We start from the raw sequence: 15,887 nt of genomic DNA, 5'->3' as shown, positions 1-15,887 counted from the left end.
ATTTGCAAAATGTTTATTCAATAATTAATTAAGAACAAAAGAATAAGCATAGTCATAACTATTTCATTCTACCCTCTATTTCATTCTACCCTGTTTTACTATATATATTTTGATATATGGTTACAAATTTATTTAATTAAAATAATATTTGCTATAATTAGGCTGATGTATCAGAAACAAAGGAAATATATTGTTACAAAAAAAATCATTATAAACTAAAGCATTATAATGATTTTTTTTATAATAATATAAGCAAAATTGTATACAATGCTACAACTGTTTATAAGTTTTCAAGAAATTATTCTAATGATTTATTGATATTTTTGCAATATTTTAATACAAATTTATTAACACTACCAGTTATTTTATACTTTTACTTATAAATGGAGACTAAGTCTTTATAAATTGTTATAAAAACTAAATAGTGGGAAAAGAACAAGATTATTTAATTTAAAACTCCATAATTATAGTTTTATAATTATGGAGTTCTTGCTAGCATATGTTATGTTTTGAAAATTTTTGATTTTGTAAGGAAGTAGTTTAATAAGTTACACATTGATTAAATTTAACATTTATCTATACTAAAATGATTAATTACGTCATATTGTTCAAAGGCAATATGACATGATTTCCATCATGTAAAGTGATCTTTTTGAATTTTTTTAATTGTTGGGCTTTTTTTTATAAGCCTCTCTGATTTTTCTCCGAATTTATATTTGTTGTTTGGAGAATTTAAAAAATACACCAAGAAAATAACTTAATTAAAATTGAATCAGTATTATGTGGGAATGAGAATTTTATATTAAAAAATTAGTGCAAACTAAAAACTTTTTTTTTTTTTGTACTTAGGGCCACTGACAAAATCTTACATTAAGCGCAGTGGCGCCGCAAGTGATATAAGCGCCCTAACTATAAAGAAAATGTGTTTCGAGCATGCGAAACGAGGAGATTTCCCCTAATTATCTTGTAGACAACACCACTAAACGCAATGCATTTTTTGAATAGACCAATAAATATAAATTAAGAAAACAATATAAACTACTTTAAAAAGTTTGTAAATTTTAAAGTCAGTCGGTAATTTTCGCCGTATTATATATAGTCGACACCGAACCTTGTGTGCTAAGTCTCTCGACAAAATAAGTGAGATATCTATCCACGGCGCATCAAATTTATCACAAAGGGTTCCCACAGATAAAAAAAATAACTCAATTGTCTTGAGTTACAAGCACTGGCATAAAACAGGGGGATGGAAAGGTTCTGGGTTTGTCTTTAGGTAATGGGATTTAAGAATACTTTTTAATTGGATCAATGGACAAGGAATTGATTGATATATTTTTTTCAGTTTATTAAACTCCGTGTGTATTGACTCACCGCCTTGTTCGCCGTAAAATCCAAATCCCACTCTCCATTTTTCTAAAAACGGAATAGCATGATGTTCCAGCATATGCAACTTTGGCGAAACTGAGGCCTCGGGCCAATTTTCCCGGTAAAATTGCATTAATTCGTTTATCTTCTTTTCTGAACAATTTAAATATTAATGTAATATTAGTTAAAAAAAAATCAGGAATAGCACTAAAGCATATTTTACATTATAAAAATAATAAATAAAACTTACTTAAAATACTTAATTTTTCTGCTGAAATAGTATTTTTGAATGAAAATATGTAGTAACATTGAGCAAATTTATCAAAGAGCTGCTTGTATTGTTTGCTAACTTCAATTGATTTTGTAAGTATATTTGTCCCTGAATATCCTTTGTCATAAACAAACTTAGGAATAGAGTTGCATAACCGAAGTATTGAATGTTTCTAAATAGAAATATATTTTAATTGTTAATAATTACTTATTACCCAGTGGGCACACGGACGACTTTAAGACGTCTTAAATACGTCCCATCGGGACGTCTTTATTTTGTTTGCTTTGGAAATACAGAAAGACGTCCTGCGTGGAACGTCTTAAAGACATCCTTTGAGAAACGTAAAAAAGACGTCCCGATCGGACGTACAAAATTGGTTCAGTTTGGAAATACGGAAAAACGTTATAGATGGAACGCCGAAAAGACGTCTTATTCGTTTTTTTTTAATTTAATTTTTAGTTTAAATATTAACTCTAAATTATTTTTTCTAAAAACATTTTTTCTTAATTATATAAATTAAACAAATTTAATTAAACTACCATATTCATTTTGAATAGAAGCAGAAAAGTTCGAATTCAACACACAAATTAGTAAAGGAAAATTTATTTACAGAAAACTATTTACAAAAAATGGTTTGATGCTACGAATGCTGTGAATCATCACTTCCACAAAAATCATTAACATCATCCTTGTTAGCAGACAAGACGGAAGAACAATTTCTTCCGCCACCATTTTTTCGATCTGGAGCACGTTTTAGAATGTTTCCAACAATCGAATGAACTTCATTCTCTGTTAAAGCATTCGGGGCACAGCCTAAGAAATGAGTTATAATATTAGTAAAATTGAATTTATGCAACAAACTCTTTTTAATCTGTTAATGTATAACTCAGATGATTTTTGTGCGTATGTAGTATAAATTGAAAGAACAATCTGTATAAAGCACTTCAGAAATTATAAGCATAAGAAAATTTTATATAATAATAAAAATATTTTATATTAATGTAAAAATATATTATTATATAAAAATATATAATAACAAAAAAATATAATATATTAACAAAAAATACCTATAATTATCTTCATTAAACTTGTTTTTCGAAAACTCTCTTTTTTGGTACCAGCCAAGTTAAATAAACTCATCAGTTTATTTGACATCAATCTAAATAAATAAATGATAAAAATAAAAACCAAATCCAATCATAAGCAGTTTAAAAATTATGGACACCAGTTTTAAAATTACGTTCTACTAATATGCATCAAACATGCAATGATCTTAGAGATTAGGAATAGTTAGTGTATCTGATAGGGTGAGTCAGGGAGGGTGGTTTAGGGATGTAGAGCATAAAGATGCAGATAATTGGTAATCAGCATGTAGAGAGTTAGCAGATTTAGGAGGTATAGAAGTGAAAACATGAAAAAAAAAATTGGAGAGAGTGTGTTACAGATGACATGAAAAAGCAAACACATACTTAACAAGAATTGCTTTCACAGCTGCATAACTGGAATTACCACCAACATTTGATAATTGACGCTTCTAAAAATAATGAACAGTGCAAATAATTAACATTTTGTTCATAACTTAAATGTTGTAATTACTAGTCATACTAGTAATTAAATGACAAAGCTGGTTACCAAATCCGAGAAAATAGGTCAACAGGTAAAACCATGATTATACATGATTTAGTCATCATTTCTTGTTTAAGGCTTTTAATTTATTTTTTAGAAAAGTACTACTTCTTACTATAATCTTTTCTACTTCTTTATCTGATAAAGAGGAGTCAAATTTTTCGAACTCTTCTAGCGTGTCAATCTGTGATAAATCTAATGATGAACTATCTGCTCTTAATATATTTTTAATGCCCTCCGTTTCATCACAAATGCCTGTTAGTAGATGGAGCACTTTGTATTGAAATTCTGAAAATTAAATAAAAGTGGTTATGAAAAACTTTAAAAGTATAATAAAGACTATATACTTTGAAAATTAACATATTTACATACTTCCTTCTTCTAAAGGGAATTTTGCATTATTCAACTTTTTTGAATTTTCTATTTGAGAACTATCTGATTTTAAACTAACATCAGTTGGACTTAACTTCCTCATGGGTGCTTTTTGGGATACTGAAAAAGTAAAGCAAATTGTGTGAATATAGCTATGATAAATTATAAAAGATGATTCTTCTCATAGTCAAGAAAAAAAGAAAGAAAAAAAAAAGAAGCTGCATAAAACATACCAAGAAATTACAGTACAAAACAGATAAATTTGTAGTTTATAAACAAGAGTTAAAAATATAAACATGTTTATGTTTACAAATGGTTATTAAATGACAACTATAACATAATTTATGACAAATATAGAATATGAACTTACTTATTTTAGCTAATAAAGACTTTAAAGGAACATTCATGTTTTCTAGTATTGTTTTTTTTTGATGATAATTTTGAGGGTCTGTCTGGGGTCATTAACAGCCTTTTAACAGCATGTGACTTAAAGATATTTGATAAGCATCTGAAGTTTGTTATGTCAGGATATGTTGTTAAAACAGAATTTAATCCAACAAAAATATTAGTTTTAAAAGTTGACACAAAAATAACAATCAAGTTTCACATGTGTATATATATATATATATATATAACAACTTTGCAAACATATAATTTTTTTTAACAACATACAGTTTAGATCAGGTCTTGGTATTAACATTTTCTTTTTCTTGGTCTTTTTTTTGTTGGGATCTTTTTTTTCAAGCACCTCATTTTCAATTTCATTTGAAGTGGTAAACTCAAAATTTTCGCATAACTCTCTTTCATCTTTAAATAAAATTTTAAAAAGTATTAACATACCAAACATAAGATGCCTATCAAAAAACTTTTAATTTAACTATACAAACACATACTATTTACCATCTCTAACTTTCTCTTTTAACTTAACAAACTTGTGCCATGATGAATCAGGTGGAGTCAGTTCTCTGTATGCTCTGAGGACATTTCCTCCTGACGGCCAATATGTATAATCTTCATCTACCCAGACTGACGGTATAACACCTTCCTCTTCCAAATTTTCTTCCACCCAAACTGCTCTGCACCAAGCCATTTTTATTAAATTTTTCAAGGTGTTTTCTAAAAAATATATTTTTATGAAATAAACAAATGAAAAGAGCAAAACTATTTCTTTGAAAATGATAAAACAAATATCATAACATAGAATTTAGAAATATTATTATCTGACATTTACAATCAAATGAAGCATTTAAAATGGGCTAAGTTCATTCATTGCTAATGACACCCTTGAATTAAAAAAAAACACAGTAAATATTTATTTAAGTAAAATCACCCTCTTTCTATTTCATGCAAAACAGGAAATATTGCTAATCCACGTTGTTCTGGTAAGCATACACATTTCCTAATAAAACAAGCTCTATAAAGGATCTTACTCTTCAATTTTACATTGCTTCGATGTGGAAGTAACACTATGTTTAGATATGAAGACTGAACTGGCGTATTATGCACATCTTCCAAGTGCCTAATTTTTACTACATCACATAAAAAAGAATCATCTGATATGATTTCTTTAACAAATGCAATTCTGTTGTTTTTAAGAAGAAAGCAATCATCTTTTCCTCCACTAGATATCTTGGTTGAGAGGTTTTTTTTTGTTAGAAACCCAAATGAACTTTCCCATTGAAATTGTCTTTTTACAATTTGTGCAACTGGATTAGAAGAACCTTTTACAGCTTTCTTTACACGCTGAAGAAAATTTTCATAAGGAAAACATGATATTGTGTTTAATGAACTATTATAGTTTAAACAATCATCAGGCAAATGTAATAGATTATGAATATTGTACACTGTAAATGTATTTCCATAGATATATTTGCAATTATAAACAAACTGTGTTATTAAACTCCTTGCATAACCAATATACTGCATGCAAAAGTTATCATCAGACTGTAACATAATACTTATTGCAATGCTTAATGCCAAGAAATGTTTGTATGAATCTTTAGATAAAATACATCGTAGAACAACTGGACCGGTATACAAAAGAAATTGACGAAATTCAGTTGCCTTCCATCGATCTAAGCCATTGAGACTCCGTGGCTGACGTACAAATTCACTTGGCATGTGTCCATTTAATGATAGGAGACAGCTTGAAATTTCTTCAAATTGATGAGCAGCTATTTTACCACCAGGACCTATTTTCCAATAATTCAATAACCTACGGACAACACCTAAACATACAAGATGCATGTAGTCCAAAGGGAAATTGTTGATCATATCTAAATTAATCAAAACTAAAGGAGATACAGATGTTTGATGGTGATTATATCCAAAATTTTTAAATGTTATGTTTTCCCTTAGAGGATAATCAATCTCATTGTTAAAAACAACACGACCTTTACGTGTTCCATGAATACAACATCTTTCACAAGAGTCATAACCAGTGTGGGATATGATACATTTCAAAAACTCTCTGGCAGGGGCATCACACAAGAAACACTTAACCTTTACATCATATTGGTTACCATTGATTGATAAACTATGTTCCATCAACTCAATTAAATCTGCAACAAAGTCCTCTAAATAATCATTAATTGAATCAGGTTTTTTGTTTCCACAATACAATTCAACAACAAATATATCAAAGTCACCAAAAGAAGCTAAAATTGGCCACAACTGTGTACTGCTTGACTTATACAATGGCAAACCATCAATGCTAAAACACAATGCAATGCATCTTTCAGTGAAATTGTGATGCAAAAATATTGTTTCTAAACTTTTTTTAATACCTAAATAGGTATATGTACCTCCACATTTTTGTATAATATTAACTTTCCTTGGAGTTTGCAAAAGTGTTCTGGCATCTTTTGGAAGTTCAAGCCCCTCTTCACAAAGTATATTAAAAGGCTCATTGACAGAAGCTCTAGTCCATCTGTTACGAATGGAGCAAGCAGTAAGTTTTTGGCAAAGGCTATAATTAGAATCATCAAATTTAGTATCATCATCATTATCAATGTGGCTCAAGACAGGTAAATCAGATTCATATGATTCATCAGCATCTGAAAGAGTACATGAATCATTATTACTGCTGCCATCAGATTCACGAAGAATGCAACTGCTATTTGAATGGTCAGAGAGATTTAATTCAGCACAGACTAGATTTTCATGTTTTTCAATCTCAAAAGTTTCATCATAATTAAAATCTAGTAATCCAAGCACTTTTTTATTTGTAGTTTTCCATTTTTTTACATAAGCTGCCATTATCATAATATTAGTTGTGCTTTTTAAAAAAATGACTGACACTTTTGTAAAATAAATACTTTTATTTACTAAAAAACACATAATACTTTATATATATTAATCAGCTACGGTCTTATTAAGTCATCATTTACTATCCAAGTTAGTTTTAGTTAATGCACTATTCCATGTCGATCAAAGTAAATCAAATTAAATCAAATTGAAAAAAATTTTATTAGTTATTAAAATTAGTTATAGTAACTAATCTTGAGCTTGTTATATAATATAAATAATATAAAAAACTTTACATGTAAGTAAAAACTAAAATAATAATCATATTGATATTAATAATAATAACAACAACCATAATATAGTACCAGTGTATAGGTTTTACACTATTATTTTTTACAGTAAATAAAATTTAAGTGGTATGTTTCTTTATATGTTATCTTTTTATGTTACCAAATAGTTAACTAAATAGTAATTGAAAAATCTTCGACGAGTTCACAATCTCTATTTAGGTAACTGTTAGGAAACATAAAAAGGTAGCATATAAATTTAAAAAAAAAATACTTGGATCCAAGTATAAGAATCGCCATTTTTGAAATCCATGCTTATACGCACTTGCAGCCGCGAAAAAGCCGTTTATAAAACGTTCAAAGAAGGTCGTGAAAAGTAATAGCGATCAATTTATTTATTTCGTTACATTTTCGGGACGGACAAGAAAAAGACGTTCATAAGACGCTTTGTTAAGGTTCGGATTGTCTTTAAATCGAGAGGACGTGAAATGAACGTACATAAGACGTCTTTATTCCGCCGTGTGCCCACTGGGTATTAACAAAAAATTATAGTTAATACAAAGTTTTACCCTGTTTATAATAAAATTTATTAAATAGCAACTTAAAAAGTAACATATTACTTTTAACATTTTATGCACATGATTTCCAATAAAACTTTTTCCATGATATGCTTGACGTTGAACATTAAGCTGTTGTAATATTGTCTCGATCATTTGTGTGCAAGGTCCCTGACCCTTCTTTAAAAAATGTTCTTCAAGAGTATTAAATAGATTTGTCTAAAAGGAAACTCGTAAAACACTATTCATAACAAAAATAGAATGACTTTTGACTGGGCCAAAAGTGACTAAAAGGCTTTTTAAAATTTTTATAGAAATTATACCTTTTTTTTAAATTAAAATATATTTTTGCTCCTTATTTTTTCTGATCCCTCAAAACTCCTTACGTCTGGGGCTAAAGCTACTTTTGCTCCCCTCACCATGTCACTGTTATTAACAATTGAGGTTCACATGTAACAGCAAACTAAGCATTCCCATAGCTAACATTAGCATCTCAAGTTTGAACTTACTTGAGTGCTTAATAAAATAAGGCATGAGAATTTGAATTTTACAACTTTTAAAGCCCTGATTACACTGAATGTTTTTATTTTATCCATTAGATATAATTTCTGTTAAAATTTAACACGTGAAATTTATAATAATTAGATTGTTTCTTATTTTGAAAAATGTACAGTTTTAAGAATACAAACTTCACTATTAAGAACTTATAATTAATAAACTCTCGATCCAAAAATTACCTTTTTTTCTTTTTCATTGTTAAGTAGGTCAATTTCTGTCAAGTAAAGAGATTGAACATCGTCTACATCATTTAAATTGCTAACTGCAGCTAATAAAATGAGATCTTTAAGCACTTGAACTTGATCCTCAATATAAAGAATCTCTATTTGAAGATTCCACAACTGCTTTTGTTTATTTATAAAAATGTCATACTCTTCTGAGCATTTTATGTCGCTTTTTAGAGGTTCAGAAGCCATCATTATGTCCAATTGATGAACTTCTTCTTCAAACATGTTAAAAAAATTTAAATAAATACCAAGAGCCATGTGTAGACTAGGTAAAGACACCTAAGAAATTAAACATAATTTATATAAAGTATAGTACTTTGATATTATTTTTGAATATCATGCTAATAGTGATTTTTCACTGTCAAGGTAAAAAAAATAATAATAAAAAATTACTTGATCTAGTGGTATTTTTAAAATTGGTTCGCTTATCACATTATTGAAATTTTTTGCAATACTCTTTAGTCCTCCATTTTTCATTAACCTTTTATGATCCAAACATAAATCTTCCAATGTGCGATATTTTATTTCAGGGTCAATACATTTCATATCATTTGCTGTTGCATAACAGAAAAGACAACAATGCCTCCCTCAAGAATAAAATAAAGAATATATTGATAATTAAAAATTAAATTAAATTGTTTTACATTATTAAACAGGGCCATCATTTTGAATTTTAGGTAAGATTATTGATAATTGGTTTTGCAATTCATACCCAAAATCAGTTATCTCTCTGATTTTCCTGATAAAGAAAAACCTATTAATTTAAAATTTCAAATAAAAATACCTGAAGCTCCTGAAATGCCATAAAGTGCACAAAGAAACTTATAATCACCAAAAATGAACACACTAATATTTCTATCCTATAGATAAAACTAAATGTGTTATTCGCAAATGATTGTAAGAAATCTATACTCTATAGAAGTGTATAAAGATTATCAAATGAACAATATAAACATTATCAATATGTTTTAACAACTAATCATTTTATAAAGATAATCTAAATAAAAGTAATCAACAAAATAAATAAAAATATAAAAAAAAGGTCTAAATAAAGATAATCAGCTTGTTAAAGTATTTTTTTTTTGAATCTCTGAGTTGTTTAGTAAAAATGCCTTCACTAGTTTTACTAAACTTAGCCCAAAAGATACCTAGTTATGTAGGCGAATCAAAACAAAGGGAAAAAAAAAAGATTTTATACTTTATCGCAAATCCCATTTTAAGAAAAAGTACTTATACTTCAATTGTTGTAGATCTTTTATTTCTTTTTCAAATCTTGAAATGGCAACTTTAATATTGATTTGATAATCCTTTGCCTCGAATATGCTAAAAACAATGGTGTTATCTTTGCTGTTTGGGTTTATGGTATTTGCTACTTGGTAAGTCATTTTAAAACATCCTCCGCCATAATCTCCTCCTATTTTAATCTGTATCTCTTTCTCAGGGAAAAACTCGTGATAATGAAGACTTTTACAACTATGGAAAAGTTATAAAAAATATATATATTAACAATATATAATACATTAATATAAACAAAAAATTGGCTAGTGATGATGAATATACACATTTAAACAACCTTAATACAAAACCTTTATGCATTTTACATCACATTTTACATTAACTTATCATTATGTTGGGGGTCAAATACGATAAGTGTTAGTATGCTATATTTTCGTACTTCTATTTGTATTTGATTAAAAAATAATTTTAACATTATTATTTATATTTGATCAAAAAGTATTTTCAGTTCATAAAAAATAATTTAAAAAAAATTGAGATTTATTCAATACTTTATTGAACACAATCAATTTGTATCATAATTCAGTTGTAGTGTGTTATACACTACAACTGAATTATGGATCTGATATATCAACAATTGTTGATGACATCTGGTTTAGAAACCAACTGACAGTTGCTGCATGTTAAAAACATGGAATTTTTAAAAATCATTATTTCAATCAAAATCACCTTTTTAATTGATCAAGATGTTTGAAAATATGTGTTTGCAAATTTTTGATATAATCGTAAGATGCATCTTTTATTTCAAAGGTTCCTTTTAATTTCCTTTTCAAATGTAAACGGGGCATTCTCTACAATAAAGTCACACCCAGACAGTTATTCACTAACTATTCGTTGTGAAGCATGTGATGCTGTTTGTATATCAAAACTCTTCAGCCATCTGAAAAAAATTATTTACAATATTCTATAAAAATAAATAACATTTTTAACTAACTTAAAAACATGGAGAAAAAAAAAACCTAGATATTATTTTAAGCTTTTCCCAAGGTATGCAGAGATCTGCTTTCATAGCTACCATCTTAGTTGCACTAATTGTGACTTTAATATTAGAATTAGCCAATATTTTTTCTTTTTCTTATGGAAGTGAATTCAGAAGCTTTGAGGTCTGGCAACAAACTGCGTCATTAGATAAACCAGACACAACTTCTATATTTTTTTTGACAATAGCATTTCTTTTTCGTACAGTTGCATTTGATGTCTTATTGCTTGTGACATATGACTTTGGAATAGATGAAAACAAAACCGGCTAAAAAAAAAAAAAGAAATCTATGAAAAATTTTTATTAAATGTTAAATATTTTATTAAATATTATTTATTATTTAATTTACTATTTAACAATTGTTAAATATTTAATTTACTATTTAAAAAAACCAATTTTAAGATCAAAAATTTTACTCTAGGTCCTCCACTTTTAAATGAAATTAATTTCCCGCCACTTTGTTTCATCTTTTGCTTAAGAATGTGGAGTGCAGCATCTTCAACTATTCTTGGGATATGACTACTAGCTGTTAGATTAAAAATCTCTGAAATGCTATTATTAAAAGTATACGATGATCGTGACAAACTTGATGAAGATAATGGTGATGACAACAATATTGAGACAGGTTGTGTCAAAGATTTTTTACTGCAGGCGAGCTTATGATGTAAATACACATCGTATTCTTTTGTAACATTGAACTTTGTTTTACATATAATACATTGAACAGTCAACATTTGTATAAGTGAATTTGTTTTATTGCTGGTCACGAAGTCTTCAGGCAACACAGGTGCATCACATTGTGGGCATAAAGATTCATTAATGTACTTTATTTTAAGATTTTCTACTATGCAGAAAAAACAAAACAAGTGTTCACATTTTTTTAAAGACACCGGTTGCTTTGGTATTTTACCACACAAATCGCATATGCATAGTTGCAAATAAGGATTGAATTCATTTTTCAAATCGCTATTATCTATTTCCATATTGTGTATTGTGAAAATATATTCTTTTAAAATGCTAAACATTGAAAAAGTCCAAATTTTTTCACCAATTCTAGGATGGCCAACAAACTTTGTTTTATCTCTTATTTGAGATTTTGAAGCATTGAGACCTTGACACAGTTTTTTTACCTGATGACAAGTATAACAGTCATCACAATGAGGTGTCCATTGTGTACACAAAAGCAGAGTGGTTGACGACTTTCTTTTGATTACAATGTTAATTGTTAAGTAGCATTTGTGACAAATGTTTAAAAGGTGAACCCCTTCCACATCTATTAGTGTAATGTGAAAAGTATTTTCAATTTTACTTTTTTGGATGGCTCCAATAGGGTTCGCGTTCTTGTTGAGTGAAATTCGGGTCATTCCCTGCTATGATTATAGAGCCTTCCATTGTTGAGTAGTTCATCTTTAAACGCCTATCAGTCAAAATACTAAAAACGCGTCCGACAGTTGAATTAGAACCAGCAATCCACATCATAAGTTCAACTAAGAGACTTAAGCTTGGAAACATAATTTTATGATAAAGAAAAATATCCTGCCATATTTGCAATGGTGTGAGTACAATGGTGTACTGCGCAATTATTACTAGTTTTGAAGCTCTCCATTCCGAAAGAACCATTTTAAAATCCATTCCTAATTTTTCTAGTGGGTAGAAAAATTCGTTTAGTTGTAAAGATATGCTGGCATCACCATACATGCTGTTTGCTGTCCATACTTGCGGATCTAACCAATCCATTGATTCGAATAAGGGATTTAACAGCGAACTAAATCTATCGTTTATCAATGGCAGAATGATTTCAATTACTATTTTTTTTTACTTTAATGGCAGAATGAATACATTCAAACTTCAGATTAGCCATATTGTTAAGTTCAATCTCAACGAACTCTGGGTTTGATTTTTTCAATTTGTTACCTTCTTTTAAATACGAAGAAACGAGATTGGTTGAACCATCTTTTTCTTTGATTTTAAACTTGAATAAACATGAATCAATAATATTATCAATACCTTCATTGCTTAATTCCGCCAAACTAGCCTTAGTTGTATCCACCGCTGGTTTGGATACAACTAAGGCTAGTTTGGCGGAACTCATTCACCATTGACATTTGTTTTTTAAAACTAATGATAACGTCGATAACTTTTCTAAGATAATCAAATAACTACAAACCATACAGTCTGTAGTCATGCAACTGTCTGGATATCCCAGAAAGTTTAGCGCGCATATCTGCTTTAGTGTCGCGATCAGCAAGAGTATTGTCGAAACCCAAAATAAGCGAAGGGCAATTATGTAACAATTTTTTAAAGCCGCGTCTCCTGTGACTTATAAAGCGCGTTCCAAATATTTTAGGCAAGGTGTAGTATGTAATGTTCAAAGCCCCAGCAGGTTTTTTAACTGTGCATTTTAGTTTTCCAGAATTGCGAAATAAATTAAATATGGAAATATAAAAGCGTTCACACTCTTTATACTGGGAAATATCTTTCATGGCATCTTTTAATGCTAGTTCTAAACGATGGTTTACACAGTGAATTTTGATCAGCCACATTCTATCTTTTTTTAATTGTTTTAACACGCCATTATAAATTCCAAAATTAACGCTATCTCCGTCGGCCGTAGCGCTTTCAAGTTTGTATTTGTAAGCTGACGCAGTTAAAGGAACACTACCGGTTTCAATAAAAATGGTATCAATAGCCTTTTTAATGGTATTGGCACCCATACCACCCAAATTGTTCATATCAAGTGAAGAAGCTGCAAAACAGGCAGCGATCCCCTCGCGTTCAACGCGCACAAGAATCAACTCAATCTCATCCTTTGTTTTTCTAGCCTGAGAACCATCGGGAAGAATGGAGAAAAAGTTTGTTTCATTTACAATTTTAGCTACTTTTTCTTTAATGGCATTGGTAATGCATGAGATATATCGCAGATTTCTCTAAATCCGAACAAAATCGTACTTAAAGTTGAATAACTCCGCTTGCTTTTTGAATTTTATGTTTATTTTTTTATATAAATAAACTGGAATCTAAACTGAATGAAACTGTATTAAGCAACAAGTATATTTATTATAAAAATATCGTTGATTTTTTAATTTAAAAAGTAAAGTTTTCGTTCGGAATTAGGAACACGTGTTCCTAATTCAGATAAAAAGATTTTTAAAATTTAAAATTATTTTTATTTTAATGTAAGAGTTTAACATTGTGTTGGTGTAGAGTGTGCATTATCTATTTATAAGATCCTGTCTTCCATTACTTTTTTATAATCAGTTAAAAAAAAAAAACCTTCACAGTCATTGCCTGTTTCTGTCAGTTAACCAGAAGAAATATTAGATATTAGTATCAGGTCGGTTGCAGCCATAGCGAATGCTTCCCCATTAATCAATTAGGAAGCTTGTAGTGCTTTTTAATCATAAAGAAATGCAGTTTTATCGTTTATACAGTTGTATTTTGAAATGGCAGTAATTCAAAGACTGAAACATTGTTAGTTGTAGTTTTGTATTGTAATAATTGTATTAAATTTTCTTTCGCGATCTTCATTTTTTTAAAACTTTGACATTTCTTTTTTATTAACAAACGTTAACATAAACAAGACGTTTAGAAATTCAATAAAAAGGTTAAAAGCGTTTATTAGTTTCTAAGTTAATGTCGTTAAAATACTATTGTTAAATACTGCGGTTCATTATCTACACGTAAAAACTTTTGCAAAAAAAAGTGCATTCCGAAATTTGTTCGGAATTTGGGAAACATTTTAATTATGCAGAAAAGTACTGTTTTTGAGATATCTTACGAAGTATTGCTAACTTTTGACTTTTCTTCTAAAAGAAGTACACCATTGAATCTTTGGCATAAGATCAATGTCTTGAAATGTCTATGTGGCATGCTCAATTTTAGAGCCATTTCATACGCTGTTCTAATCATCTTTAATACCGCTTAGCGGTTGTCTTCTGTAATAGGTAACAAGTTTTCCATATCGAGGTTAGCAACACAACTACTTCCAGGATCTACTGAGTTACCATTACCAATTTGTACCGCTAATCTATGGCTTTGCCCTTTAAGATGGCGATTAACCTTTAAAATTATCAAATAAAAAATCACGGTTCAAATTAGGCAATTCTCTAGTCAATTTATTAACTAAATAATGGCAAAAAGATTTAAGTAAATATTCACACTTATCCGAAAAAGAGAAAAATTACTCCAAAAAGCACCGGAAAAACCCTTTGGTGGGAACAATATACACATCTTCCTGATTTGAAAAATCCAAAAATTTAAATCTTTTATGACCGTCCGAGAAAAAAAATTCAGTTTGAAGGTTTCGGCATAGTCAAAAAAAGTTCAAAATGCTGGAAATGTAACTTTTTATCTTTGTAATAAAAAACATAAAAATAAGTCAGAAATTGTATGTTGATTGCTTTGAGAATCATAATAAAACAATATTTGCTTTTCTAAACATTTTATTCTCAATAAATACAAGGTTATTTTTTCTTATGTAATCAAAAATTTCTTCCCAACACTTTCCACATATTAAATTCAAAAAACAAACAGTGCATTTCTTTAATTTTAATCAAAGTTTTAAATTCAAAAAGGTTTTCTTGAAAAAATTTAACAGGTTTTCAAGAGGAGTCAATGCTTTCACAAGTTCTTGCTGTTGAAATCAACAAGACGATTTTGTACGTTTCGCAAATATTCTGGATGGTCTATTGGCTTCTTGTATCTTTCCCAATGTGTCCTGAAGTTGTGATGCAATGCTTCTGATTTTAAAAAAGTAGAATCATGCACATCTAAAGGTGACTTTCCATTCATCCGTTGTAGCTACGGGAAAGGGAAAGGGATGGGGAAATTAATCACGTGAACATGAGCATTTTGTAATTTAAATTTGAAAATTACTCACTGTGCATGCTCACCTGATTAATTTTCCCATCCCTTTCCCGTAGCTAAAACGGATGAGTGGAAGCTCACCGTAAGAGTGGATCATGAACAACATTTTGAAACTGCTTGGCCTTGTGGTCCATACCTGAATCTTGAAATGAGGCAAGGCGCTTTCTTATTAAACCAAAAGTGCTGATTTTTCACATAGTGAAAGTTACGGTGATCCGCATCACTCAAAGTACATGG

General features: G+C 29.2%; 1 protein-coding gene and 2 pseudogenes across 14 annotated transcripts; all 3 read right to left on the bottom strand.

The window, feature by feature from the left end:
* Positions 1 to 2,208: 2,208 nt before the first annotated feature.
* Positions 2,209 to 7,587, bottom strand: LOC149876244 (uncharacterized). Of its 13 annotated transcripts, none has more exons than XM_090075605.1 (8): positions 5,065 to 7,092; positions 4,535 to 4,750; positions 4,307 to 4,441; positions 3,635 to 3,754; positions 3,378 to 3,550; positions 3,106 to 3,170; positions 2,704 to 2,795; positions 2,210 to 2,449 (listed from the first exon to the last, which is right to left on the bottom strand). In XM_090075605.1, exons 1-8 carry the CDS (start codon positions 6,971 to 6,973, stop codon positions 2,277 to 2,279), a joined length of 2,883 nt encoding a protein of 960 aa, XP_089931731.1. In that variant the 5' UTR covers positions 6,974 to 7,092; the 3' UTR covers positions 2,210 to 2,276. The 13 variants fall into 13 exon arrangements, 10 of the variants coding, with proteins under 10 accessions (XP_089931732.1, XP_089931733.1, XP_089931731.1 ...); XM_090075614.1 differs by lacking the exon at positions 5,065 to 7,092 and adding an exon at positions 7,442 to 7,587 and having other exon boundaries at positions 2,211 to 2,449; XM_090075612.1 differs by having other exon boundaries at positions 2,211 to 2,449; positions 6,439 to 6,963.
* Positions 7,588 to 9,493: 1,906 nt separating this feature from the next.
* On the bottom strand, positions 9,494 to 12,112 carry LOC149876243 (uncharacterized; annotated as a pseudogene). The gene is made up of 5 exons (XR_016448848.1): positions 11,201 to 12,112; positions 10,765 to 11,051; positions 10,475 to 10,685; positions 9,746 to 9,982; positions 9,494 to 9,506 (listed from the first exon to the last, which is right to left on the bottom strand). The product of XR_016448848.1 is annotated as an uncharacterized LOC149876243 (transcript).
* Positions 12,113 to 12,116: 4 nt separating this feature from the next.
* Positions 12,117 to 14,759, bottom strand: LOC149876242 (E3 SUMO-protein ligase KIAA1586-like; annotated as a pseudogene).
* Between the last annotated feature and the right edge of the window lie 1,128 nt (positions 14,760 to 15,887).

The sequence above is a fragment of the Hydra viridissima genome, unplaced genomic scaffold, assembly GCF_058129835.1.
Source record: "Hydra viridissima isolate aposymbiotic clone 2 unplaced genomic scaffold, HvirCarnegie_v1 scaffold_23, whole genome shotgun sequence".
NCBI classification, from domain to species: domain Eukaryota; kingdom Metazoa; phylum Cnidaria; class Hydrozoa; order Anthoathecata; family Hydridae; genus Hydra; species Hydra viridissima.
Note: the sequence above shows the minus strand (reverse complement) of the source record. Positions and strands in the feature narration are given on the sequence as shown.